Raw genomic sequence first — 27437 nt, 5'->3', positions numbered from 1 at the left:
GTTTTTTTTTTTTTTTTTTTTTTAGTGATTTCCATCGTCCTGACCCGAAGCTCTGCACAGACCCTGTTTCCCCCACCAGCTGTGTGGGGGCCGCAGCCTTGCTGACCGGTGCGCGTCCTCCCAAGCGTTGGGGGCTTTGCCCCACGGCCCTCGAGCCACTGTCGGCTGCCAGACCTGAAGACCCCATCGGGTGTCTTCTCTTCGCTTTTGGCTTGCGCCTGCCTCTTTTATTCCTCAGCTCAGCCTTGCCCCGTGTGAGAGGGAACCTGGGACAGAAGCCTCCGTGCACAGCCGGCCGCAGCCGCGTCCTCCTCTCCCGCTGCCCTGCTCCTCCTCCTCAGCAGGGCTCCGTGAAACCTTCTTCGAACTTCTTAACCCTCTACTCATCTCCTTTCACTTCTGCTCTCTTGACTTCCTTTTCAGCTGTGCCTTTCCATCTCTGCCCTATTTCTCTTTACTCTTTTGACCCCAGTCACCCCCCAGTACATATTGGTGGCATCTCCCAGTGTTTTCACTGAAGACTGTGCGTCTAGTCCCCTTGGGATTCTGGCCTGTGTTTAGCCAGAGGAAGGGGTTTGTTCGTGTCTCTCTCCCCTCCTCTCCTCTCTCTCTCTCTCTCTCTCTCTCTCTCTCTCTCTCTCTCTCTCCTGTCTCTCTTTCTGTGTGACAGAGTCCTGAGTTGGATGTGACCTCAGAGCTCATAGTTCTGTGTGTGTGAGACAGAGAGAGAGAGACACTTTTCTTGCAGCCTCTCAACACTGAAGCCCCCTTGTAGAGGTGGAGAGAGCAGAGCACCCCGCCAGTCACCACTCAGGGTTCACTGTCTCCTGCTCTGGATTTCCCTGTTGGTGTCTGGAATCTGTGTGACAGAGTCCTGAGTTGGATGTGACCTCAGAGCTCATAGTTCTGTGTGTGTGAGACAGAGAGAGAGAGACTTTTTTCTTGCAGCCTCTCAACACTGAAGCCCCCTTGTAGAGGTGGAGAGAGCAGAGCACCCCGCCAGTCACCACTCAGGGTTCACTGTCTCCTGCTCTGGATTTCCCTGTTGGTGTCTGGAAGGCGCGGGCTGTCAGACTTCTGTCACCTGCTGGCTGACCTGTATAAAGTCACTTGCACGACTGCTTGGCTGTGGGCCGAGGCCCTCGGTGGGCCTGGGCCGCTGCCATCTGCTCTGTTGGAGCCGGTGGGCTCCCTGACGGACGCTCTTGAGGACCTGTTCTTGAGAGTCTGAGTGTCCTGTGTGCTCTGAGGCCTGAGGAGGCCCTGCTGGCTTCTGCCCGGTGCCCGTGGATTGGATGTTTGTGCCTGTTAGCAGGTGGTCTTCCCTGGGGAGGAGCAGGGCGCTCCTGGCCTCTCCTCAGGCTCTTCAGAGGGCTTGAAGGCGTGGCTCGTCTCTCATCACCGGAGATCTGGCTCTGGAGTCCAGTGCTGGGGTTGGAACTTTTGTTTCCTCATTCTTTCACTGCTGAGGGGTCTCTGCGTAGCTCTAAGAGTCTGCTCAGACAGGCTTGCAAGTCACCATGGACTGAGAGGCAACACAACGGAAATTTATCTTCTCACAGTTCTGAAGGCTGTAAATTCAAGATCAAGATGTTCGTTTCTTCTGAGGGCTGTGAGGCAAGGATGCATGCCAGGCCCTTTGTGGGCTGTGGGGTCATCTTCTCCCTCTGAGACCACCAGTGTCCAGATCCTCCTTGTAAGATTGTGTTCTAATGGACTAGGGCCCACCCAGTGACTTCTTGTTATCCTAACTTCCTCTTTAAAGATCCTGTCCCCAAACGCAGTTTGAGGTACTGGGAGATTAGAACCTCAGCATCAGAATCTTGTGTAGCTGTTTAGCTGGTAACAGCCAGGTGAGGTTGGTTCAGGCAGATCAGGGCTGAGAGAGGAGCCCCTCACTTTCTTTTTCTTTTTGGTACTGGGGATCGAACTCAGGACCTTGCACTTGCCAGGCAGGCAGTGGCACCACTGAGCTAAACCCCCGGCCTGGAGCTCCTCACTTTTAACCCTAGGGCTGCGGTCTCTGAACAAGTTCCTGGCAGAGTTTTATCCAGGTTTTTAAGTTGGAGCTTTCGTTCATTCTGAGATTGTTTCTTCATGTGTAAAATAAGTTCTGATCCACTTCATGAAGCTTTTGTGCAGAGTAGTGGTATTAATTGCCCTGAAGACGCGTTTACTGTGTGACTTGTGATCTTGTGAGGTGTAGGAGTTATTGTTTCCCCTATTGTACAGATAGATGTAGAAACTGAGGTGCAGGAAGATCAAACAGTTTGGGTTGCACAGTTACTAGGTTTCCAGAGCTGGAACTTGAACCCAGGCTCCTGAAAGAAGAAAGCCTAGGCCTAAGTAAAATGCCTTTACCCTGGGAAAGCTTAGGAGTCCATTTAGTGGCTTTTGCTGAGGTCTCCAGGGTCTGGGTGGGGTGGGACCTTTAGCACCCTGGGGGTGGACGCTGGGAGAGGGTCCCAGCCTGGCTTCTCCCAGAGGCGAGTGAGGATGGGCAGATTGAGGGCCCCCTGGCTCTGGACAGCCTGTCACACACCTTTTCTGACCAGCACCTCCTTTCTGCCACACAGGGTGATGTGAGCAGAGCCCAGGAATGCCTTATGTGGATCGGCAGAACCGAATCTGTGGGTTTCTGGACATCGAGGAGAATGAGCACGGTGGCAAGTTTCTGCGGAGGTACTTTATTCTGGACACCCAGGCCAACTGCCTGCTCTGGTACATGGACAACCCCCAGGTGAGAGGCAGCGTGGGAGGGAGGGCGTGCGGCCTGGGAGGGGCACACACAGGCCCAACCTCCAGGGCCTCTCCAGTAAGGAGGGGTAAACTCCCAGGCCGACTCAGATACAGAGACAGACAAGACACTCTAGCATGCAAAGAAAACTGTTTAGCTGGGTGTGGTGGCGCACGCCTGTAATCCCAGCACTCAGGAGGCTGAGGCAGGAGGATCACTGTGAGATCAAGACCAGTCTGGGCTACACAGTGAGTTCCAGGTCAGCCTCAACTATACAGTGAGACCCTGTCTCAAAAAACAAACAAACAAAGAAAACTGTTTCAAGGTCTGGGGTGTAGTTCAGTGGGTTCAACGCCTGGCACTGCTAACAAAACAAAACAGAAATAAATAAAGAAAAAGAAAGAAAACTATCTCAGATCCTAGCTTGAGGGAGGGGAAGCCTTTCTGGACCTAGATCTGGTGCTTTTTTTTTTTTTTTTTTTTTTTTTCCATGTGTAGGAATTTAACCCTTGCCAAAGTCAGGCAGAGGCTGGCCAGGCGGGCTCCAGGGCCAGGGCAGGGCTTGCTCCTCTCCCCTCTCCTCAGGGCTGTGGCCTGCTGGCTGCTCCTGCTCTTCCAGTCTGAGGCCCCTCCCCAGTGGAGTATGTGACCTGGTTCTCCGAGTGGGACAAATGTTGGACGCTTTTGGTCTCCTGAATCAGGAAGGCGTGGACCTCAGAGCTCACCTGGTTCTGCTTCCTGTTGCTGCGGATGAGAAAACTGAGTCTCAGACATGGCAGTTGACTTAGTTAACAACTTCCTTAGCCTTTTAAGGAGTCTGGGGTAGAAATGGCGGCTACCTAAATTTTATTGCTGTGCCTGGGGGTCTCTGGAATCATCACTGATCTGGGAAAGAATCTCTCTTCGGGAGCTCATTGGTTTTGTTTCTGTTCTTTCTGGTATTGAGTGCTGGGATCGTGGCCAAGTGGGGATGGAGGACGGTGTGTGGGCTGGGGTTTGGCTCTGTTCTGAGGCTCAGGAAGAGAAGGTCAGGGGTCCTGTGAATCTTGAGCCCCGCCCCCCGGGGCCAGCCCCCTGGAGGCCTTTGCTGCATCTGATGGCTGAGTATTTTGTAGATGCAGAAGACGTATGCGGAAAGTCAGCTGCTGTGAGCTCCCTTCTCCGGGGAGACAGCCCTCCGTACAGCTGCGCCCCGTGCACCCCTCACCCCTGAGAGGCCAGGCCCTCACTGTCGTTTGACTGGATTCTGCATCGGGCGTTGTCTACCCTCTGCTCGTATCTCACTGTGCTTGGTCTAGTTTTGCTTCCGCCCCTGCTGTCTCAGTTTCCTTGCCTTTGCTCTGTGCAGATGCCCTCCTCTGGTGCAGCAGATCCATCGTGCACGGAAAGAGAATCGAGGGTCTTCTTCACCACTGTTGGAGGGACTCGAAGTTAAGTCTTTGTTGCCAGTGGACGTCACTTTGGCATGCTAGGCGGGACCCTGGGGATGAGGGTCTCCGGTCCCTTTCCCTTAATGTCCCTTCTCCCACTCACCTGCCATGTTAGCTCAGCGAGCTGGAATGGATTTGGTCTTCATTTACCTGCTTCCCACCGTGCTGCCCCATGAGAACTACCCTGAACCCACATCCTCTTACTGAGGGCATCCGGCTGCCTCTCCAGAGAACCGGGCCTTTCTTCAGACCTTGTGACACGGAGTCTTGCTGTCATTGACTGGTCTCCCAGGACCGCAGGGACACTGTCTGGGATCTCGACTGTTGCTGGTTGTTCATTTCCCTCATTCTGACCCCTGATTTCATTGTCACTTGGGCCACCTGGGCCAAGGCTCTGGGTCAGGTGCTGTAGCAGGGCCCGTCCTATTCAGGGCAGACTCCTCACCCATGGCCCTGGGATCTCAGGGGGCTCTTCGTGGGAACCTCCTTTGAGTTTGAATCACCAGACAGAACTTACGCGTCACCCAGTGCGGCTTTGCTCTGCTCCTGCCCATGGGAGGCTGGGGACTAGGACGAGGTGGAGCGGCGGACCGGTCCCATGGCTCGGGCTCCTTTACATTTCCCAGGAAGGAGTGGATTTCAGCTGGCTTGTCATACGCCCCCAAAGGAAGAGACCTGCTGTGGCACAGTGACAGTTCAGAACTTTTCACTTCTTTAGTTCTTAGTTTGTGTTCATGGTCAAGCAACACTCTAGATGTGAGAGTAGATGCTTTGCTAAATTGTAAAATGGTACCAGAGCACATTTATCCATATGTGCCAAGCACAACTCATTGTGTTTTCATACAGACAGCAAGTCTAACTGGTAGATATTGTCGCCCTCATTCTAGAGGTGAAGTAGATGAAGCAGAGAGGGAAAGACATTTGCCCATACTTACATAACAGGAAGGTGGCAGAGCCAGGATTCTCAGCCTGACAGTTGGCTCCGGTTCTCCTGCCATTGTTGCTGATATCAAGACAGTCATTTCCGGGATTCGTGGGAAGGAGAAAAGCCTGAAGAGGCAGAGGCAGTGTCTGGTGAGGACAGAAGCCGGGGGACTCGGGCCAGAGAGGCTCTAGTGGGCCCGGAGCGCACCTGGTCTACTTTTGAGCCATGCAGTGTTCAGCACCGGATAAATGTTTGCTCACTGAATGAATGAATAAACGAGGGAAAGGAGGCCGGGGAGAGGCCGTCGGGGACAGGTCCTCAGGAGGTACAGAGCGGTTCAACTCTCCGGGGCCGGGGACAGGGCCAGGACTAAGTGGAACCCTGAGGACTGGGGCACCTCAGGGTTGTGGTCTGTCCCTGTGGGAGAGGCACCGAGGCTGGCACGGTCATTCAACATCTTCCTTTTGAGGGAGAGGAGACCCTTGATGTGGCACCTTAGTTTTTTTTGTTTTTTTTTTCTTGGTGCTGAGAATCGAACTCAGGATCTTGCTCTTGCCAGGCAGGCATGGTACCCCGGAGCTAAATCCCCAGCCCATCACCTTAGTTATTTAATAGGCATTAATAAGCAAGGATTTCTGAATCCGGGCTTTTGATTTTTGCCTGATGAAGCAGCCTAGTAGTCAGTATGCCCTGGGCCTGTTTCTCTGTTGCTGTCTCTACTGCTGTTACTACCAGTGTGGCTGATACTTCCTGAGTGGTTAGCACATTGTATGAAATGCTTTGCATATATTATCTCATGAAATGCCCTCGGTAATCCTTTGCTGTGTGGTCCAGGATGGTTTGCAGCTCCTGGGCTCAGGCAGTGCTTCTGCCTCAGGACCTCAGGGACCCCTGGCGTCAGGTATCAAGATGCCAGAATGCTGCTTGTGGGAATAGGAGTTTCAGTATTCCTGTGCTGCCAGGGCCTGCAGACGGAGTCTCAGGTGGAAAACTGTCAGCCCTGATAGGAGAGCGAGGCTGCCAACTGGGCTCTGTGACTCGTCTGATTTGTCTCAAGTGCTCTCCCGGAGTGTGGACACTCCAGAGGGTCTTTCACATGACTTTTAGCCCTGCCTTCCTTTCTTCCTTTCTTTTTTTTTTTTTTTTTGTTTTGGGAATTGAACTTGGGCCCTTGCGCTTGCGAGGCAGGAAGCAAAACTAGCCCTTCATTTCCTGACGGCCTGTGAGGAGAAAGATACCCAACACATAACTACTGAACTCATGATGTGTATCACACACCAAGCGAAGCTGCAGATGCCGAGGCTGCAACAGGGTTGAGACAAAATCCTTGGCTTCCCAGAGCCCACGCTGTAGACCAGGAGGAGGAAGATTAACACGAATGGGTTGGGGAGAGCTCGGGACACCCCTCTGTGGAGGTGCAACGCTAGGGCTGGCTTTTGAAAAGTGCCTGAGGTCACATACTATTCACATTTGCAGAGCATTTTGCAGGGTTTGAAGCATTTTCATGGGCAGGGTCTCATGTGATCATTGTCCCTACCTTGTCTGAGGAAGGGAGAAACAGTGGTCATTGTGGCAGAAGAGAGTGCTAGAGATTAGGCTCTCCAGAGGAAAACCTTGTGAGGAGTCAGGTCCCGACAAAGGTTTGTGGGTGAGGTCTTTCTTAAGGAAATGCTCCCGGGGTGCTGGTCAGGAGGCTATGAGTGCAGGCTGAGTCACCCTGGGAAGCTTTAGCTTATTTTAGCCTATGGAAGCTCTGGGGTGAGGTAAGCCCGAGACAGCAGGGCTGCCATGTGCTGCCCTGGATGTGTGGGTGACAGGCCTTCTGCAGTGGAAGGGGTCCCCTAGGGCTGGGCTGAAGGCACGTGGTAGGAAGTGATGGTGTCTGCTGTGTGTCATGCAGTGGGGAAATGTCACACAGGCAGTGTGGGCCCAGCGCAGCCTTGATATCAGGCAGGACTTAGAACCAATGTGCTAAAGGAATCGAGGTTTTCCACAGAGGTGTCAGTGACACCAAACTGAAGACAAAACCCATTAGCCGAAAGGGACCCCTCTCGGTGGAAGTTTCAGGATTACTGATTATGGCCACTGATTTGGCTAATGCATTTAAAAGCCAATATGCCGCTAGCATCAAGCAAACAGTTCTTTTTTTTTAATGGCAGTAAGATTTTGATTTTTTTTGGTAATGGGGATCAAATTTGGATCCCTGTGCTTGCAAGGCTGGGGCCAGAACCACTGAGCTACATCCCCAGCCCTGCAGTGAGAATATTTAACATAAGATCTACCCTTTTAATAAATTTCGAAGTGTGCGATGCTATGTTGCTGGCTATAGGCACAGTATTGTTCAGCAAACCTCTTTCTAGAGCTGACTCATCTGGGCAGTGTAAACAGATAATTCTTAATTGGAGACAAACACTGGTTGGATTTTCCTTAAGACAGTACGGAGATGTGACACAGGTGTGTGTGTGTGTGTGTGTGTGTGTGTGTGCGTGCACACCTGTAGTGGCGCTGGCCATTGCGCCCAGGGCATTGTAATGCTAGGCAGGTGCTGTACCACTGAGCCACGTCCCCAGCCCCTAGCAGTTGTGTTTTGATGTGGGTCCCTGTCCTGATAAAGGAGGTGGAACGCCTCCTTTAGGGCTGCTCTGCTTTACCACAGTGACCTACAGAGTAACCAGCCGTGTTTTAGTTGCACAGCAACGCTGATGTTCAACCTCGCAGTGGCCAAGCAATCGCAAGACTAAATTATGCACCCCGAGGAGGGGTAAACAGAAGCATGGAAACAGTATTGCACTAGATTATTGTTCCTGTCACATTTACCCTATCAAATGTATTTTTTCTTTTCTTTTCTTTTTTTTTTTTTAAATAATACTTAGATGACTTTACTTTCCAAAGGCTCTGATGTAAGTTACGGATCATCATAATACCTCAAAGGGTTACATCTCTTTATAAACCTGGGACCCCAGTGAAAGTCTTTCTCTCCCTCTCTCCCTCTCTCCCTCCATCTCTAAAATAAGCTGAAAGCAGTCCTTTCCATTACTGAGAGCAAAGAGCGTTAGCAGTGTTAAGAACAACGTGGGTATTTGGCTGCATTTTAGTGGAAAGAATACACAAGTGTAGGAGGAGTTTCTATTTTTATGCAGCCTAAAATGGACTACATTATTGTTTTAAAGTGGAAAAATTGATGTTTTTTGTAAAAATTGTATTTTCTGTACTGGAAGCCTCCTTTTGCCAAGTTTGGCTGAAATCCATCAATATTTACGAGGACTCTTCATCGTATGTTTCAGCCTGTCCAAATGCCAAGAGCTAGTAAATAACTTTCTTTAAAGAAAGAAATGGGCAGTATTGGGGCACGTTGCAAAATACAGTGCAGGAAAGCAGGCGTAGTGGCAAATGCCCCCTTCCTTCTCTGTTCCTCCTGCCACACAATCCCTGGGCGGGGCAGCCAGGCCTGTGTCTTTTCTTATCTGTCTGGAGGTAATCTCTGCGCGTACAGGCATCGTAACCTTCGGAGCAGTCGTTTGGGCACAGGTTTTTGGTTTCTGTTTTTAAAAATCTTTTATTTTGTTATCAAATTTCTTAGGGTTTCTTTTTAATTTATGGATTTGGGTAGCTGGTGTGTCTGCTAGCCATGTTGACACATGATTGCAGAGGTTAAGTAGAATTACTGAAGTGCTTTGTCTATATTTCATTGGAGTAAGGATGCAGACTCTTTTGGGTTAAAAAAAAAAAAATCCCCAGAGAAACTTTTAAGCAATAGGACTATGGTGGCTGGGGATTTAGCTCAGCGGTTCTGCCACCTGCCTCACAAGTACAAGGACCTGAGTTCGATCCCTGGTACCCCCACAAAAAAAAATAAGCAGTAGGACTATGGTTTTACAAAATGCAAATTCTGCTAAAGATAAAATTATTATTAAATGAATACTTTCAGAATTTAAATTGTGTGGATCTTTGGAGTTAACATTAAATGCTATAAATGGAATTTTGGTTTTTTTTTTGTTTTGTGTGGTAATCCTATTTTTAAAGCAGCCCTTGTTTTATAACAGTATTACCTACACTGAAACAAATAGCGGGATAGGCATTTTAGCTCAGTAGTAGAGAAGGCATGTGTTCAGCATGCACCAGGACATACGTGTAAATATGTGTGTGGCACTTTGAGACAATTGTGCTTAGAGTTAGCATGACTTGGTACCAAAATCCAAGCAGGTAAGGAGCTCTGAGCTGTGAAATTTAGTACAAGTTTTACTATTGTAGACTCTTCTGTTTCCTTAATGCTTGTCTTTGGTTGTGCTGTTATATTTGGCTTTAGACATTAACCTTTAAAATTTGCTTAATTTGTCTGTTAATTTGTTTGTCAATTTGTCTGCAAAAGAATTGCATTTTCTTCTTATTGAGATTGTGTCTTCAAGGCAAAGCCAGCCACTTTGTGGTTTAGAGAGGGTCCACGTTCAGCTTCGTTTGTCATTCTCAGCTGAGCCTAGGACAGTGGGATGAATATGTTAATAAAGGAGGCATCCATTGTTTGAGCCACTTTAATACAGGATAATGACATTAATGATCTCTCCTGTGACACAGTTGCTGGGAGATATTTAAATAAAACTATGTGCAAGTGCTTTGGGGAGCTCTGAGAGATGCTGCTTTTAACAAAGGTTGTTCTGGCCCCATCCTTGGGGTGGACGGGAGGGTGGGAGAGCTGGTGGGGACAGCTGGGAATTTGTCTCACAGCTCCCTGCTGTGTCTGGAGAGGCACGGTGGTGGGGACTGAGAGGAAGGGACCTGTTCAAAGGCCATAGGAGGGAAAAACAGTGGGCTGGTGGCTGACCAAGAGGGAAGAGGAAAACATCGGAAGTTTAGTACTTGCTTATATCTAAGTGACCACTGCAGTACATGCCAGTTAGGGTTCTTCATTTCCTGTAGCTGTAGAGGTAAATTTATAAGCCGAGAACTTCAGTGAGATTAATTTTAAATATATGTAAGTATATATTTGAAATCATAGCATGTATCTTTCTTAATAGATGTAGCTTTTTAAAATATATGCATTTGCCATATTTTAAATCCCAAGTAATAGAGTACTAGTTAATACCCTGCATTCCCACTTATATATATTTTATTAAAATTTAGAAGCAAGAAATTATAGAAAAGTGGCGATGATGACCTTAAGGAATATAAAAGGTTGTCCTCTTAGAGAAGAGAAGTGGTGCTGATGTTAAAAAAATGCTGTCTATATCCACTCAAAAATAACAAGAAGCCCTAAAGCTATGGGGCAGGGCTTGCAAGTTTGAGCCCAGCATGGGCAATTTAGTGACACCCAATCTCAAAATAAAAAATTAAAAAAGGCTGGGAATGTAGTAGGTCCGTGTGAAGGTCCTGGGCTCAATCCCTAGTAACACCCACCACGCCCCCCACATCCCGCACACAAAGAAAGCAAAAGCAAATGCTGCTTTAACAGTACAAGTGTGGAAACTACCTGTGTCAGCAGACCCAACTGTGCGCTGCCCTGGTGCCGACTGAATCCCTAGCAGTGTGACCCTTAATTTTCTCATCGGTTAAGTAAAAATACTATTACTGGGGTTAACCCACTTTCTGGTCCTTCTGTCTCCTTTAGACAGAAGCTATCTTTCTCTCAATATATTTTTCCTACTCTTAAAAAAGTACCATGACTCGTTTTAAATGATAGTTTTGAGAATTCTATAAGGTAACAAACATTTTTGATTCTGGCAAATAGGAGGCACTCAGTAAGTATCAGTTGACTCATTAAATATTAGTTGACAGCAGATAACCTACTTACTGTTTTGTACATGTGTGATGATTATTTTTGAACTTATTTCATTAAATTTCTTTAGGCTGATAAAATTAATTGGCATTATATGACAATGTATGTGTTAGCTAACTATAAAAATATTCTATGTATCTTTATTAAGTGGCCAAGAGGGGCATAAAATTAAGTATTTCCATGTTACATTTTGCTAACACTTAATTTAAAATAAATGCTATAGATGAAAATAACCTTAAGCCACACTAAATTTCTTCAACTCAGTTTTTAACAGTGTACATCATAGCAATTTTCTCTTTGTTGAAAGTCACAGATTTTTAGGATAACTTATGTACCTAGCTGTATTTCTTTACATTTAATAAATTGTAAGCATTTGAGATTTAAACAGGCGACTATTACTGGACAAGAAGAAAGAGGATGGGGAAGGGAAGGGTTGTTTAAGGGAGACAGTGTCAGAGTATGTTATATGTATGCATGAAAGTGCCACACTGAAACCCAATATTTTGTCAAATAAATATGAGGTAATAAAAATATATTTTAAAGAGATTTAATACCGAGCTGACTGAGGAGAGGATGTGGGGCCAGGACGGAGATGGGGAAGCAGGGTGGGCAACCATGAGAGAGGGTGGAGGGCAGATGACTCTGAGTTTGACACAAGTACGGAGGAAGCCAAGTAGAAGGAAGGGGTGAAGGAGCTGGAGCCAGCCGGGGGTTTACAGTCTGTGGACCTGGCGTGGGGCAGCCGTGTACCTCACGTAGCCCATTCCATCCGAAGTAGGTGCTGGGGTGTGTCGACAAGAGTAAGACACCCAGATCCAGGACGTTAAACAGCACAGCAGTTTGTGGTGCAGAAATCTGTGGTTTCTCCCACAGGGACCTGGACAACGGGGAGAGTAGCTATGGATGTTTCAAGTTTCAAGTTCTGTCAGGAAGCAAGCCTCTGAGGTGGAGGAAGAGGTGTGTCAGGCCCTGAAACAGTAGGTGAAGCCACGGCCCGGCGTCCCAGTGCTGCGGAATAGCCGCGTTTCTTTTCTTTGGGTTGTTTTCTCATGAGGGGGCTGGGTGTGCGGCACACGCAGCCATGCCCTTCTTGCGGTCCTGTTGCACCATTCTCCTTAGGCGAGTTCCTGTCCCTGAGTCTGGGTGGCCTGCCTTTGGTGGTTTGAGCTGTGGTTTCACTTGTGGGCAGCAGTGGTGGCTCACGCCCCAGCTATGGCCCTGCCACGTGGATTTGGTCCTCTATCCTCTACCGGTAAACCAGCAAGCTGAGTTTCTTGCTGATGGCCAGCATCTCTCCTTCCCCCTTTCATTGGGAGCCAGCTGGACAAGTTCCTGCCTTACCCAGCTTAGGCAGCTGTAGCAGGGCCTTGTTTAGTACAACCCTGCTGGTCCTGCTCTTGTATTTACCTTTCATTGATAATCAACTCTGAGATAAAGTCTCGTGGGAAGAGGGATGATGTAAAGAGAAGTACCGTGAAGGCTGTGGGAATCGGGAAAGTCTGGGCTCCAGGACTGGCTCGCCTGTCTGCCACCTGTGTGACCTTGAGAGAATTACTTCACTTGGCAGATCCTTAGCTTCTTTGTCTATAAGATGAGATTGTGGGAAGAAAGGGACATTATCTGAAAGTACTTAGCTGAGTGGCACAGAGTCATCTCTAAGGCTATGGCCATTTTCGTCTTCCTTTCTCAAGCTGGGGCGGTACAAGCTCTGTCTTCATTGAGTTCTTCGTGTGTTGAATGAAGAGGTAGCAATGGAGCCTCTTGAGGGTCGATGTCCTGGGACTTCATCATCTATTTGGCTTTCTTAGTCACTTCTGTGCTCTTTGTTTCTGGCATTAGAAGAGGGGAGGGGTAGGAGTCATGTAGGTTTAATTTTCTATGTCGAGAAAGGCTGCTGTTCTTGCAAAGGACTTGACGTAGAGATAGGTGCATCTCTGTCTGGGCCCCTCGGCTCCCTCCTAGATGATGGGGGAGAAAGACCATGTACTTTCTTCTCAGGGGAGGGGGCTCCAAGGTCCTTAGCAGCAGAAGAGCTCTTGAACAAAACCCTGAGCGTTGGCAGTGTCTTCACAGAATCATCTGCCCTTGAACAGGAAGCTTCCCTTGTGCCCTACGTTGTTTGAGAAAATTCAGAAGTCCGAGAAACACCCAGGACTCACAGAGGTCCTTACATAAGGGTGGCTGCCAGCCATGCACAGCACACGTGGCTTTCCTATTTCACGCAGTTTCCTCTTATTGGAATATTTCTCATTCTCCATATGCTTGTTTGATAAATCATCGCCCCCCTGCTCTCTCCTTCCCCCTCCCCAATAGCTGCTGGTGTGGCAGTGTCCGGGTTGATCTGTGGACCGGGCATGGCCTTCTCTCTACCCAGCTGCTGGGCCTCTGTGTGTGGTCAGCAGGGCCAGCTTGGACCTACAGATTGCTCCTCCAGCCTCCTTCTCCAGCTTGTCGAATGGCAGAGTCCTTAGAAGCTCTGAACACACACAGGAGCCTGGGCCCCAGCCCAGACCACTTCACACTATGGGGTTGAAGCCTGAGTATTAATTGGCTTAAGAATTAGGCTCTATTCTGGTCTTGGTGCAGGCCTGTAAGGTGCAGGCTTACAGGATTACTTGGTGCAGGCTTAAGAATTAGGCTCTATTCTGGTCTTGGTGCAGGCCTGTAAGGTGCAGGCTTACAGGATTACTTGGTGCAGGCTTAAGAATTAGGCTCTATTCTGGTCTTGGTGCAGGCCTGTAAGGTGCAGGCTTACAGGATTACTTGGTGCAGGCTTAAGAATTAGGCTCTATTCTGGTCTTGGTGCAGGCCTGTAATTCTAGCCATGTAGGAGGCTGAGATAGGAGGATCTCAAGGCTCCTAGCCTGGGCAACTTAGCAAGATCATGTCTCAAGATAAAAAATAAAGAATAAAGGCTGGAGATATAGCTCAGTGTGAAGGCCTTCGGTTCAATTCCCAGCATGGGGGTGGATCATTTCAGGCTCAATGGCATGTTAGGGCAACTATGATTGACAACCGCCAATTGTATATTTCAAAATAGTTGACAGAGAGGATTTGGGTATTCCCAACACAAAGAACCGATCACTGCCTGAAGTGATCATATGCCAGTTACCCTTACCTGATCATTACATGTTGTACATGTGTATTGAATTGTCACCCTGCACCTCTAAGTATATATAATGATTATGTATCAATTAAAAATAATTTTTAAACTATCCCCAGGCGATTCACATAAACATCCTTCCAGAATATATTCCACATTAAAAAAAAAAGTTTTTGCTTAATTACTCAAGGATCTGGGTTCAATTCCCAGCACCAAAGTAAAATAAAAGTGCAGTGTATTCCCAGCAACCTCTGTCTCTACTCCCTATCTGCGTGGGTGCCTTCATCTCGATGGGCCTGGACCTGTCCCCAGTAAGCTGACAATCGAGTATGAGGAGACTCCAACTCAGAAAAGTGCACACCAGTGTAACATCTAGGGATTGGCTTAGTCAGCTGTGTTTTCTTTGTTTTTGTTTTTGCTGTAGTGAGGAGTGACTAGGGACTTAGGCACAGTAAAGCAAACATTCTACCACTAAGCTACAGCCCAACACTTTTAAGTTTTTATTTTGAGATGGAGTCTCTCACTGAGTTGTCCAGGCTGCCTTTGAATTTCTGATCCTCCTGCCTCTGTCTCCTGCGTGGCTGGGAATATAGGTGTATGCCACCTCACCCAGCTAGCTGTGCTTAAATTTGGGCCTACTTAGGGTCTTGGGGGATCATTAGCCAATGTCTGTCTTCCGGTCACGTTCCACTTGACTCTGATTCCATGTTCTGCGGGTAAAGCTGGAGTCTTGACTTTTTAAGCTCCCCAGAGATTCTGATGAGCCCTGAACCCAGAGAAAGAATTCAAAGACTAGAGGTCAGGGCAGGCTGCAGTTGGTGCAGGGGTCCCAAGTGGTCTTTTGCCTGGATAAACTCAGGGGAGGCAGTGCATGGGACTCCTGTCCCTAGCTCTGACACAGTGTCCCTCCCTGGGTGCTGCTGATTCCTGGCTTTCCTGTCCTGCCATTTGGCTGCCCAGGCTTCCCCTCAGGCCGTTAGCATACCCGTCCTTGATCAGGAAGTGTCTGCTGGGGCTGCCTCTGCGACACCCTGGCAGTGAGCTGTCACCATCCGTCTTCTAGGTCCAGTAATTGGAGTGGACACTGAGCGTCACTGTGGATCAAATCCTCAGGAACCCTGGGTCTTTTTCTCCTGTGTCCCCATTTCCCCCGGGTGGGGAGGGAAGTGGTGTTTTCAGACATTAGTCAAATTTTCCTGGCTTCTCAGGATGGAGAGGGGCTGTGTTGGAGCCCTGGAGAAGGGTGTGGGTGGATAGAGGACCACCACCCTCACCCTAGGTAGCTGGGCTGCTGCCTTGACATTCTGAGCTGGCAGGAGGCTGGGGCAGAGGGCGGAGAAGCCTCCAGGGGCATCGAGGGATGAAGTAGTTGAAATGTGATCAGTCCCCGTCTGGTTATGTGTGGGTTGGAGCTCAAACGGCTTCCCTAGTCCCACTTCATCACTCATAATTCAAGATGGGGCCCTGGAGGCCTCTGGGCTGTGGTCTGGGATGAGGAGAGAGTTACACAAGCGTCACCCTGAGCCTTGGCTTTGACATCCTGTAATTAGCTCATGGAGGGTGGCAGGAGCTGCCTTGCGTTGGGCTCTCGCTGTGTATTTTCATGTGATTCTCCTAACCAGCCTGTGACACAGGGCTTGTTATCTCTGTTTCATAGGAAGAGAAACTCGCCTCCAGTCAGGGAATGTTAATGTCCTACCTAAAATTCCGAGAGCTCAAGCTTTTAGAATTACACCCTGCAGCTCTAGGGCATCATGGGGGATCAGAACTGAGCTCTCGTTCAGCTCTGCTGCCAATTTCACGGCCTTGGACCGAGCCCTTCACACACAGGCCACCTTCCTGGACTGAACAGCGCGGTGGGCACAGATGTCCAGTGTCAGGCGGAGGCCCGCGGCTCTCCATGTCCTGGGGCTCTTGGCCACGAGTCTGGGCGAATGTGAGCCCAACAGTTCAGGAGACACTGGAGCTGAGTCTGCCCAGAGCGGCTCACGGTCCCCTCTGGGCTGTGCCTGTCACTCCTGACATTGCCTGGTAGCTCCTCTTTGGACTTTGACCTGGGAGTGACATGGCCTGTCTTCCTCAAACGCATGGAGGTTTCCTTTAAAAAAACTTGCTGTGAAATTTAAAAAGTGTGTAAGTACAAGGAAACATGTAAACCGGATCACTTCTGTTTTAAATGGTAACTTGGCTACTTCAAGGCAGCTTTCGTTTATTTATTAGCCTGGGGCCCACACGTGCTGCGCCCTCCACCACAGAACTTCTCCCCACACTCAGAGGCAGTCTCTGCATTTCCTACCTCGCTTGAACAAGGAGGTGGTGGAGTACATGGCCTTTTCTCAGTCCTTCAGTAAGACCGCAGGGTTCTGAGAGTCTTTTTCTTGTGGACAGGAAATTTCATATATTGCATTTGTTCCACAGATGTATGTTGACTTAGCTGACTGGGGCTAGGACTCTTCCCTACCACCGAGGCTATTTCTTGAGCCCCTCTCTTGGAATGATCTCTATTAATCCTTAGGTAAATTTATTAAACCCCTGTGATCTAAAATCTGTCTCCTTTTATTGTTTTGAGATAAACCTGGGTGGTGGGGCATTCACAGATATTTCTGGGAAGCCAGTACCACTATGAACTGCAGACAGATTCCCAGGTTATGCTACAGCTGATTTCTAATCTTGGCCTTTACCGTGCTGTGTTAATGTCTTGTCTCCATTATTTCATCTGCTTCGTGGAGAGGTTAGAAAGCTAAGGGTATGCCAAGGTCAAGGTCAAGTACAAGCCTGTGAGCTTCCTGGTGTTTTAATAGTCCATTTACTTAGTGATTTCAGTGCATAGACATCATTTCATTTGGGACTTGTAACAGTCCTGTGACATAACCTAATGGGTATATTTTTAAATTTCTGTACAGTGGTACCTTGGTTCATGAACTTGATTCTTTCTACGATTCTGGTTGAAAACTGAGTTGGATGAGAACCGAATCCAATTCAGTAGTTAAGATCAGTGTGGACCTAATGCGAAAATTTGATTCGGTTCTTGTCCAGCTTGGTTTGTGACCAGAATCATGCAAAGAATTGAGTTCAGAAACTGAGGTACTGCTGTATGGTCTGAGATTATGTACTGTCGGCTTTGAAAAGAATTTTGAAATGACATAGAAGAGGATAAAGCTGTCGAGACCAGAGCAATTGGCAGAAAAAAAATGTAACAACTGGCATTAGAGAGCGTATTCTGTGTGCTAAGGATAATTCCAAGGGCTCTGAAATGTACAAACTCATCCTTACCACTGAACTCCAAGGTTAGACATTCCTAATCTGAAATCCAAAATCTGAAATGCTCCAAAACTCAAAACTTTTTGAAGGTAACACGTTGCCATAAATTCCACAGCTGACCTCATGATACTAGTTGCAGTCAAAACGTAGGTGCACTGAAAATCATATATAAAATTAGCTTCAGCCTGGGTATATAAAGGGTATATGAAACGTAAATGAAATTTTGTGTTTAGGCGGGGGTCCCATCCCCAGGTTTTCTCATTGTATGTGCAAATATTCCAAATTTCAGAATAAAGTCCTAAAATCCCAAACATTTCCAGACCGAAGCCGTTTGTACAGAAAGGAAGGCTGAGGCTCAGTAGGTGAGGGCCTTGCCCATTGAGTGGTGGGGCACACACTTGGACCGCCGCCCTAGAATAGCTCACTGTGATAAGGAGGCCGAGGGGTCACACTGATGATACAGGTTGACGAGGAAATCTGCAGTTTTGTCACTGGAATGTTTGGGAACTGTTGTCACCACAGTTTTACAGGTAAGGAAAGTGAGCTCAAGAGTGACTATGACTTGATTAAGGTTGTGAGGCTTGAAAGTGACATAAACTGAACGCAAACCTGGGTCTCCTGACCCTCAGGGCTGTTTCGCTGCCTTGTGGAGCATCCTTCCTAAAGTGACAACGTGTCTTTCAGAACCTGGCTGCGGGAGCTGGAGCTGTCGGATCTTTGCAGCTGACCTACATCTCGAAGGTAACGTTGGCCTGGCGTTCTGGAAATTCATGTTCTTAGAGTAGCTAAATGAGGAAGTGGCATACCCTTGGGGTGTTCGCCTCTGGGGACATTCCATGGCATTAAAATGCCCCCATTCACCGCCAGAGGAGGCTGTGCTGCCGATGGTGGGTGGAGGGGTTGAGCACTCCACACCCCACGTGTTGCTCAGCTTTTCTTTTCTTTGGTACCGGGGATCGAACACAGGCCCTTGCACTTGCCAGGCAGGCGGTGGAACTGCTGAGCTAAATCCCCAGCCCAGTCAGCTTTTGATCACTGTAACAAATACCTGCAATAATAGACTTACAGGGGGAAAGGTTTATTTTGGGGGAAAGGTTTTAGGGGCTTCTGTCCATGATGAGTTGGCTGGTTTCCTTGGATCCTGTAGTGGGGCAACATATTATGGTGGAAAGAGGTCTCAGAACAAAACCACTTACCTCATGGCTGGGAAGCAAAAAAACAAACAGAAACAGAGAGCGAGGGAGGGAGAGAGAGAGACACACACACACAGACAGACAGACACATACACACAGACAGACAGACAGACACGTGCATACAGGGACAGAAACAGAGACAGAGAGACTGAGGTCTTACGATGCTCTTCGAGGGCACCTCCCAGCCACCTAAAGACCTCCCCTGTACCCTACCTGCTGAAGGCTGCACCACTCCCAGGGGCTCGGAGCTGAGCACCAAGCCTTTCTTGGGCCTGTGGGGGGCAGTTCTCATCCAAACATAGTAGTGTATATTGTACTTCTGCAGAGGGAATGGTAGCTGGTAATTGAGCTGGGAATAGGACCAGGATGTTGTAAACTTTTTGTGGGAGGGGGGCAACGACAAAAAGGAGCAGAAATCCAGGAGCTGTAAAGGATTCTCCCAGAGGGTCCAACTGCAGCAGCTCAGGGTCATATCAGCCACCCGGATAGGATGCCTGCTGATGAAAGGCTAAGAAAAGAAAGCCTGGGGAACGTCTTCGTGTGCGCCAGGACCACACTCAGCAGCCCGGTAGTTGCTGAGAGTTTGGCCAGCAGCCCTGGCCCGGTTTGTTGGACTCCTTTGTCAGGATTCGGGGTGGGGGCCGCTTAACGATGCCCGCAAGTAACTGCTGAATTCAGCTGCTTTTAGCAGCCCCTCCCTGGGACAGACACCACTGCTTCCCAGCGATGCCCCAGCGATAGATAGCTGTGGACTGAGAACTCCCCAGAGTGAGGAACACTTTGTGCAGAGAGCAGAGCCAGGTGGCCCCTAGCCAGCTCTGCAGCTCGGGAAAACCTGCTCTCCCCATGCAACCCTCACTGCAGACCTCCTGGGGCCATCGTGTCCTGCCCACCTTCTCCTGCCCTCTGGGCCTTGAGACCTATAGGGGTCACTGAGCCAAGGGGCCCCTAGTCTCCTGACACCTTGAGGGGCCGTGTGTTCTTCCACTCAAGAAGGGGTCACTCAAGGTGTCTGAGTGTCCAGCTGTAGGAGGAGTGGCTGGGCCACCTGAGCCTGCAGGCTGTGGGCAGAGCCTGGCAGCTACAGCCGGGTGCAGGGACAGAAGATGCTGGTCAGCACAGACTTGTCTTAGACGAAGAAGACCATGGCTTCGGGGGAAGGGGGAGCGCTGCGAAAGCCAGCTTTGCTAGCACAGCTGCGGGCACTTTCTGTGCGCCTTGCGGTCGGAATGTGACGGCCTCCCCAGACCAGCCGGCCCAGCCTGAGGCCTCCTGTCCCCATCTCCTATGAGCTCATTTCTCCAGAAAGAGGAATGAGAGAGCAGCGAGCAGACAGCCTGTAAAAAATGAAAGCTGAAACTCTTCTGTTGGAGAGGCTTTGGAAAGACTTTTTCGGGGAGGCAAGAGCAAATATAATCTCCTGCTGAATCATGAGTTATAAGTGCAGCTCAGAGGAGGGTTTTAGTATTTTTTGCTTTGGAGGCTGCCTTGTTAAGAAAAGATGACCTGACTTTCAGCTCATCCTGAGATGGGGCCTGAGGGCCTTGTGGGCCTTTTGCAATATCCACAGCTGCTCCTGGGTCAGGTTACAGAGAGCTGAAAGCCTTTAACTCCTGCCTGACTCAGTGCCGAAAGGCAGGGCTTCTCCCAGTGGAGCTTTCAGCTCTGGTGCTGTGTCTGGGTCAGTGGTCCTGGTTGTCTCTGTCCACCTCACCCCCTTCTCTCTCCCATGACTGGGGTTTGAATCCAAGGCCTTCACACTGAGCTACTTTCTTTTTCTGTTTTTTTCTTTCAATTTAGTAAGTTGCCCAGGCTGGGCTCCAACTTAGAATTCTCCTGCCTCAGCCTTTCAGCGCTGTGGGGTTTGCTCCTCTGCGCCTGGCTTGGGGTTGTTTCTCATTAACCTGCAGGTCTTCCTCCCAGGGGAGGTGTGTGCCCACCGTGTCACATGGCCTCGCCTTTCAGCTCCCGGAGGTGCCTGCTGAGGGTCATGTTGGGAAGAGGGGGATGAGCATGCGGTTTTCCAGAGAGGCCCATGCCTGAGCTGACGTCACTCAAGTCAGCCATTGTGGCAGAACCATTTCCTGTGCTGGCTACCATAGAAAATAATCGAAGCTGGTGGTTGGTACTGCCTACCCACCCTCCTTCTTTGTCTCATGGGCCTCTCTTCTTTTCCAGCCATCTAGTGCATTTATTAGTTAGTGGTGCTGGAGGTGGAACCCAAGGTCTTTGCACTGAGCTGCATATCCAGTCCTTTTCATTAAAAAAAATTTTTTTTGACATAGGGTCTTGCTAAGCTGCCCAGGCTGGGCTTGAACTTGTGGTCCTTCTGGCTCAGCCTCCCAGTGTTGGGATGACACTTGGCTTATTCCCCTGCTCTTACTGCCTACAGAGGCAAGGTGACCCCAGACACTGGGGCAGAGCCCTGCAGTGCTCTTAAGACCTTGTTTGGCTGCTGCTGCTTCTGTCAGAGGGGCCCTAGCTCTATTTCCGGCTAAGGGCAGACAGGTGGGGCTGACCCCAGCGGTGCCCTGATGCCAATGCACTTGCTGCCTCTGTGGTCTGCGTTCAATCTGATAAGAGCAGAGAGTCTGTTGAACCGTGCAGCAGGCGGCTCCCTGCCTTTGTCACTGCACGGGTGGCCCATGGGCAGCCCTCTCTCCCTGTTGCTGGTTGACAGGACCCACCAGCCAGCCACTGCCATGTAGCATCTCAGCTGTGGCCACCTCGGGCTGTGGAATGCTTGAGTCACACTGCCATGGAAGGGTCTTATTCTGCCGCCCTATCTGAGGATGCTGTAACCACCTGGCAAGATCACCCACAGGCAGTGGGGTGGGTAGTGGGGGACCACATCTCCCAGTGGGGTGTGCAGGATATCAGGGGGGGACCAAAGCTGTAACTCTGTAAAAATGAGGTATCCTGTTTGGCCCTTCTCTGTGGGCACAGCAACAGATAGATGGGACTTCATTTTATTCCTGTGATGTTTGCTGACAATAAGAAAAAGATGAGTATTTTCACTGGGGAGCTGATCAGAGACGCTGGTGGACTTTACACTTGCTGCACAGCCAATCAGGGCAGAGCTAGAGAAATTCCATTAGTTTGGCAGTAAGCTGCTTTGCCGAATTATTCCTCTGTGATAAGCCGTGAAGTGTAGGCGTACATTTGTGCACCACTGAGAAAGCCAGGGAATCAGAAAAACAAGCAAAAAAGCGACATGCTCTGGGCCCATAATAAGCACATGGTTAGTGCTCTCGGTGGTGGCTGAGTAAGAAGTTGTGGCCAGAGTGAACCATTTCTGATTCAACAGGGCGAGCACATCAGCCAGCAGTGTTATCTCCGATCAGTGATGCATACGGATTTCTTGGAAAAAAGACGATTTTCTGAATGAGCCAGAGAGCATCTTTAAGTGCCCAGCTTTTCAGTACCGTGCAAAAGCTGGGTGAGAAGTAGCTCCACGAGATGGGTGGGTGTTAGGGGCCCGGGCAGCCAGAGCAGCTCTGGGAGGGGAGGATCTGCGGGAACCAGGGGAGGACGAGCAGGAGATCCGCTGTGGCCGGAGGATGCATGGAAACGCGAGGGAAAGAGCAGGAGAGCGAGTCACTACAGGACCAAAACAGGGTCCAGGCGTCCCAGAAGACAAGGCACCACGGAGCCAGGCCTGTGGTGCTGGGGTCCCAGCTTCCCGTGTTGTGCAGATGTGACGGGATTTGTGTAGTCTGAATCCGAACTCAGGGTCTGTGGGCCCCACCTCACGTCATGGTAAACATACCAAAGCACGCCGATTTCCCTCACTAAGTAGAGTGCTTGGGACGTGCACACGTACGCCACTCCCATCTCTTACCTTGTGATAGCCTCAGCCGCCTCGGGACTGTCCCAGACGTGGGAGCCGTGAGCCAAAATACACCCATCTGCGTCTTAGGAGAAAAAACTTCTGTCTGATTGTTTAGCTATAAAATACTTGAAAGAGTGCCTTTTAGTTTGGACTGATTTGGCTGGGAACAATGCACCAAGTTTATCCCCAGTTTCTAGGCAATCGTCTTGCACATACGCACAAGGATTCTTGTTAACTAAGACGTCAGCTACAAACCATTTTCGAATTTAATGAAAACATTTTGAATGCTTAATGAGTGAAGGTGATTTAATGTGACATCTTGAGTGCATTTGTTTAAATTCTTGTCAGTGAGGACAATATACTGTTATGGAAACTTTAAATATTTGTTAGTATTGGATGTGCCCCCTCTGTGTTGTATGTTGGAAGCCAGGCATTTTTTCAGGTCTCGTACATTTTTGCTCATGGGCTGTCAGCATCTTGTCCATAGTTCCAGGGGTGGCACTGATGTATTTTTGTGTGGAGTGGGTTTGTAAAAGCGATGCATTATTGGAAGCTGTGAGTTGTCCCTCCCTGAATAACCAGATTCTGTATGACAGGACGGGGAAGTGCCTTACCTACACGCTCATGTTAACCCTGTCAGAACATGGTGTTGTTGCCTGTGTTTGATAGAACATACAATGGAGGTCACACGGTCGGGACGGGATGCCTGTGGGTTGGGACAACCTCCAAAGCCCGGGCCGTACTGAATGTCCTTTTGATCCTTTATAGGCTGCTACCTCGGTTCCTGGTAATTGGGCAGTATTAGTTTTGGTTAAGGAATCTAGGCAGGTCTATGAGGAAGAACTTAGGATCACGAGCAAACACCTACTTAGCCTGATGAGTTAGTCATTATTAGATCCCAGCAGCAGTGAGCTATGACGAGACTTCTGGTTTGCTTTGCTTTGTGGTTCTGAAGATTGAACCCAGGGCCTTGGCACTGAGCTACATCCCCAGACTTTTATTTATTTATTTATTTTTAATTTTGAGACAGGGCTTCGCAAAGTTGCCCAGGCTGGACTTGAACGTGCAATCCTCCTGCCCCAGCCTGCTAGGATGCTGGGATTACAGGTGTGTACCACCACACCTGGCGAAGAGACATTAATTTTGACCAGAAAGGGGATTGAAGGAATAGTACCCAGGTGAGGATAGTGGCAGTGTGTGAGTAGGTCCTGTGGGTAGGTGGCTGCCCCTTAGAGCTGCTCCTGAAATTCAGCCAGCACCAGGGACAGGTACTGAGCCCTGTTTGAACCAGAATGATGTCAGCTCATCTAGGCCAATGCTCAGGAATACGTGCAGAGGGAAGCCTGTGAAAACAAGGTGAACTGGAGCCAAGGAGGGCACAGAAATACTTCCACTGTCTCAGGGCCATACCCGAGATGACTCGGTGGCCCTTCTCTGGCTGGGGAAGTGCTTGTCTGCATGGTCAGGGTAGCTCTCGGGGCAGCTGCTCAGGATCCAAACACATCCTGTGGCTGCTGTGTCCTATTTCTGAGTGCTCTGGTTGGGATCTAAGCAACACCACTCTCAATTTGGAGATGTTTGGGAAGGGGAGAGTTAGTACTTGAAGGGGGAGTGAGATCTTGCTAGTGTGAGTGGGACTATGCCAGGGCCTGTGGGCCAAAGAGAATCTTGTCAGGACGCAGTGACTATTCACAAAGACAAACCAGTCCAGGCACGGAGATAGCAGTTATCCCTGAGAGGTTGGGTTTCTGTCGGGGCGGGACACGCTAAAGGCTTCTAAGACATGGGATCATAATGCCTGTTTCTTAACTGAAGTAAAAGTGTGGGTTTCTTAGTTGTTATTCCTTAAAATGTAAAAGCACATGTAAAAAGTACTTGTGTTTGATGTACTTTTGATATATGAAAACTTTCACAGTGAAGTTTTTAACACCATTGGAAAGCACACTCATGTTCCTTTCTTTATTTCTTATTGATGTAGGTGAGCATCGCTACTCCAAAGCAGAAACCAAAAACTCCATTTTGCTTTGGTAAGTACGGAGCTGGGACGTACTCAGGTAGCAACTTCCTGTTTTGAACAGAGGAAGTACTGTGATCACGTGCGTGTGTGAGAGACATAAATCCACCGTGTGTCAAGTGATACTGCCTCCTCTGGTGTTGCTGGGAAAATTCTTTGCAGCATAAGGACAGGTGCACAGGACCAGTGATGTTTCAGTTTTCTTGATGCCACAGGGAGGATGTAAAAACTCTATAGAAGTTTCTGGGAATCCTCCTTTTAGAACTGAGTAATGGCCGGGTGTGGTGGCACAGTCCTGTAATCCCAGTGCTCTGGTAGGCTGAGGTGGGAATATTGGAAGTTGGAGTCCAGTCTGGGCAACTGAGTGACTTTAGTGGGAGTCCTGTCTCAAAATAAAATAAAATAAAATAATAAATAGAAGGGGCTAGAGACGTCGCTCAGGGTGAAGGCCCTGTGTTCAGTCCCTGGTACTGCAAAATGGGTAAACAAAGTCAAGTGATGCTGTGCTCAGGAAAGGTGGACCCTCAGGGTGAGGGGTCAGGAAGAGGACCACGGGAAGGAAAGAGTGTTCTATGGCGAGTCCTAGTGTCGCTGAGCAAGTGACACAGCCGCTTGGTGGAGGCCTCGCACCGTTGAATTGCCGGTCACGGGAGAGTTGCTGGAGCCCACCGTGTTCGTGGAGCTGCACCCGTTGCCATGGGCAGGCGCTGTGTGTATCAGGAAAACAGATCTAGTCCTCTGCTGTGGCGCTGGAGTGTCCTCAGCACCTAGAGGAGCTCGTAGCGTAGCGGGTGCTCAAGCATTGGCCGAGTGAACGAGTGAGCTGACGCGTTCTGCCCCTTCCATTTTAAGCGCAGTGCTTCAGCTCCGCTTGTAGAATGCGAGAGCCCCCGAGCCATCTGCTTCTCGGCTGTGGATTGGTTTGCACGTCCTCGGCGCGCTCGTTCTCCCGTTTCTTTCAAATGCCATCGCTGAGCTCAAAATGGCTCTCAGATTGTGTGACCGGAGGATGCAAACATTCACATAATAATAATGAGCCCAGAAGTAAACTGTTGACTGAATGGAATGCGCAGAGGAAAGGGCCGCTTGCAGAGGATGCCAGGACCACAGCTTTGGTCTCAGGCAAGCTTTGTTCCAGTTCCCAGCAACCAACCAGGCTTGTAATCCAGGCCCGTGTGCCAGTGCGACTCAGAGTACGGGGTTCAACATTACGGATGTGTCATCACAACCATGCATCTGGCCGCACTGCTGGGAGTGACTCTCGGGGGCATCAGCAGCTCGCTGTCCCAGAACGGTGCATCGGGGCCGCTGTTCACGTCAGGCTGCGTTCTCTTGGCTGGCGGAATAATCTTAGTTTTAAAGGTGTGAGTAAGAAAGCGCAGTCGAGTGGCCTGCTGCCTCTTAATCGCCGGCACGGACCACATCCTAGGGGATTTCTCAACCCACGCAGTGGGCGTTACCCGCCTGGCCTCCTCCGACACTGTAGCTCTGTGGGGTCTTGCTGTGTTGCACGTTCTCTGACCTGGGAATGTCTCACCCCTCCCCTGTCTTTACAGTAATCAATGCCCTCTCGCAGAGATATTTTCTTCAAGCCAATGACCAGAAAGACCTGAAGGACTGGGTTGAAGCCCTGAACCACGCCAGCAAGATCACTGTACGTGTGTGGTTTCTTCTTCCTCGTGGTGTGAAAAGTGTCCCTTCCCGGCCGTGGCCTGCCTGGGGTGGGGGAAAACTCAGGTGTGTGTGGGGAAGGTACTGGGGACGGAGCCCAGGGCTTTGGGCTTATGGGCAGGCGATCTGCCCCTGAGGTGCACCCGAGCCTTTTTAACATTTTGTTTTGAGACATGCTGTCACTAATTATGCTCAGCCTGGCCTCAGACTTGTGGTCCTCACGCCTCAGTCCCCCGAGGTAGCTGGAGTTACCAGGTGTGCACCACCACGCCTGGCTAGTTTCCTCCTGGGTTTCTGCCTCTTGGAAGTAAACTGGGCTAGACAGCCTGCAAGGCGGCGAGGAGACTTTCCTTCCCCGCTCCCTGTCTCCCTTCTGTCCTTTTCTTGGTGCTAGGGATTCTGGCCAGGATCTCATGCAAGCTAAGCATATGCTGTGCCCCTGAGCTATACCTCCAGCCCTTTATTTAACCATCTTTATTTTGGTGCTGGGGACTGAACATGCTAGGCCTGTGCTCTACCACGGAGCGTCTTACCCAGATACTCGTCTGTATTTTGTGTCTTAGATGTAGTGTTGCTCTAGTTGTCTGGTTTTTCCTGCCTCTTCTCTGGCTTCACAGAGCAGCGCATGCAGGATGTGGGGTGGAGGGGATGGGCTGGGCCTGAGGTTGGAAGGTGGCAGGGCCTCCTGGATGTCAGCACCTCTGTGAATTGCCAGTCTCCAGGATCCTCTTTATTTCCCTTTGCTTGGTCAAGGATCCATGGACTGCGTATCTATAGATTTAAAACAGTGGCTTTCCAGACAGTTGTCTGCACTGGACACGTAGATTTGTTTCTTGCCACGAATCCATAAACAATACAGTGCAACAGCTATTTCCACGGCACCTCCCCAAACCACTGAAAGGCGTTTGAAGTACGCGGGAGGCGGTGCACAGGCTCCATGCAGACCTCAGTCCACTTGTTCTCACTGAGCATCGGAGCGCTGGGGTCTCCCTGGCTGCCGAGGGGTGCTTTTCCTCATCACTCCTCCCGCCAGAAGGCCCTGTGGTGCAGGAGGAGGAGGAGGACGGGTGCAGTATTTTCTCATCTCTCTGTGTCTCAGTAGGGTTTTCCTGTCCTTTTTCTTCCTTTCCCTCTCTCCTCCCCTCCCCTCCCCTCCTCCCTTCCTTCCTCCCTTCCCTGCCCTGTTCAGCTTCCCTCCTCCTGTCCCTTTCTCCTCCTCCCCCCTCCTCCTCTTTTTCTCCCTCTCCCCTTTCCCCTCCCCCCTTCCTTTTCTGATATTGGGGATTGAGTTGTATCCACAGCCCGTTTTGAGACAGAATTTCGATAAGTCGCCCTGTTGGGCTCGAATCCTCCTGCCTCGGCCTCCTAGGCTGCTGGAATGACAAGCTTGCGCTACCTGGCGTCCATCCTTTCTCCTCCTCCTGCAGAGTTCCGTTTTGTGTGTTCTTCCTTAGAGAGGCTGGAGTAAGTTGGACAGAGTTGGGGCTGTGATACCACGTGA

At 49.7% G+C, this 27437-nt stretch overlaps 2 protein-coding genes across 8 annotated transcripts in view; both read left to right on the top strand.

The window, feature by feature from the left end:
* Window positions 1-641, top strand: part of LOC109117433 — a 10045-nt gene extending 9404 nt beyond the window's left edge. The window contains exon 3 of the mRNA XM_019204635.1: window positions 26-641. Within this exon, the coding sequence (XP_019060180.1) occupies window positions 26-518 (493 nt within the window). The 3' untranslated portion in view covers window positions 519-641. The remainder of the gene's footprint in view (window positions 1-25) is intronic.
* Plekha2 (pleckstrin homology domain containing A2) overlaps window positions 1-27437 on the top strand; it is a 58298-nt gene that overhangs the window by 9622 nt on the left and 21239 nt on the right. For 3 of the 7 annotated variants that reach the window (XM_010605021.2, XM_010605030.3, XM_010605023.3), the window contains exons 2-5: window positions 2577-2740; window positions 17911-17967; window positions 24230-24278; window positions 25822-25919. In XM_010605021.2, the coding sequence (XP_010603323.1) occupies window positions 2600-2740; window positions 17911-17967; window positions 24230-24278; window positions 25822-25919 (345 nt within the window). In that variant the 5' untranslated portion in view covers window positions 2577-2599. The other 4 variants (XM_019204743.2, XM_033765355.1, XM_010605040.3 and 1 more) reach the window with 4 other exon arrangements.

Source organism: Fukomys damarensis, unplaced genomic scaffold (assembly GCF_012274545.1).
Source record: "Fukomys damarensis isolate Sample0158 unplaced genomic scaffold, DMR_v1.0_HiC HiC_scaffold_18, whole genome shotgun sequence".
NCBI classification, from domain to species: domain Eukaryota; kingdom Metazoa; phylum Chordata; class Mammalia; order Rodentia; family Bathyergidae; genus Fukomys; species Fukomys damarensis.
Note: the sequence above shows the minus strand (reverse complement) of the source record. Positions and strands in the feature narration are given on the sequence as shown.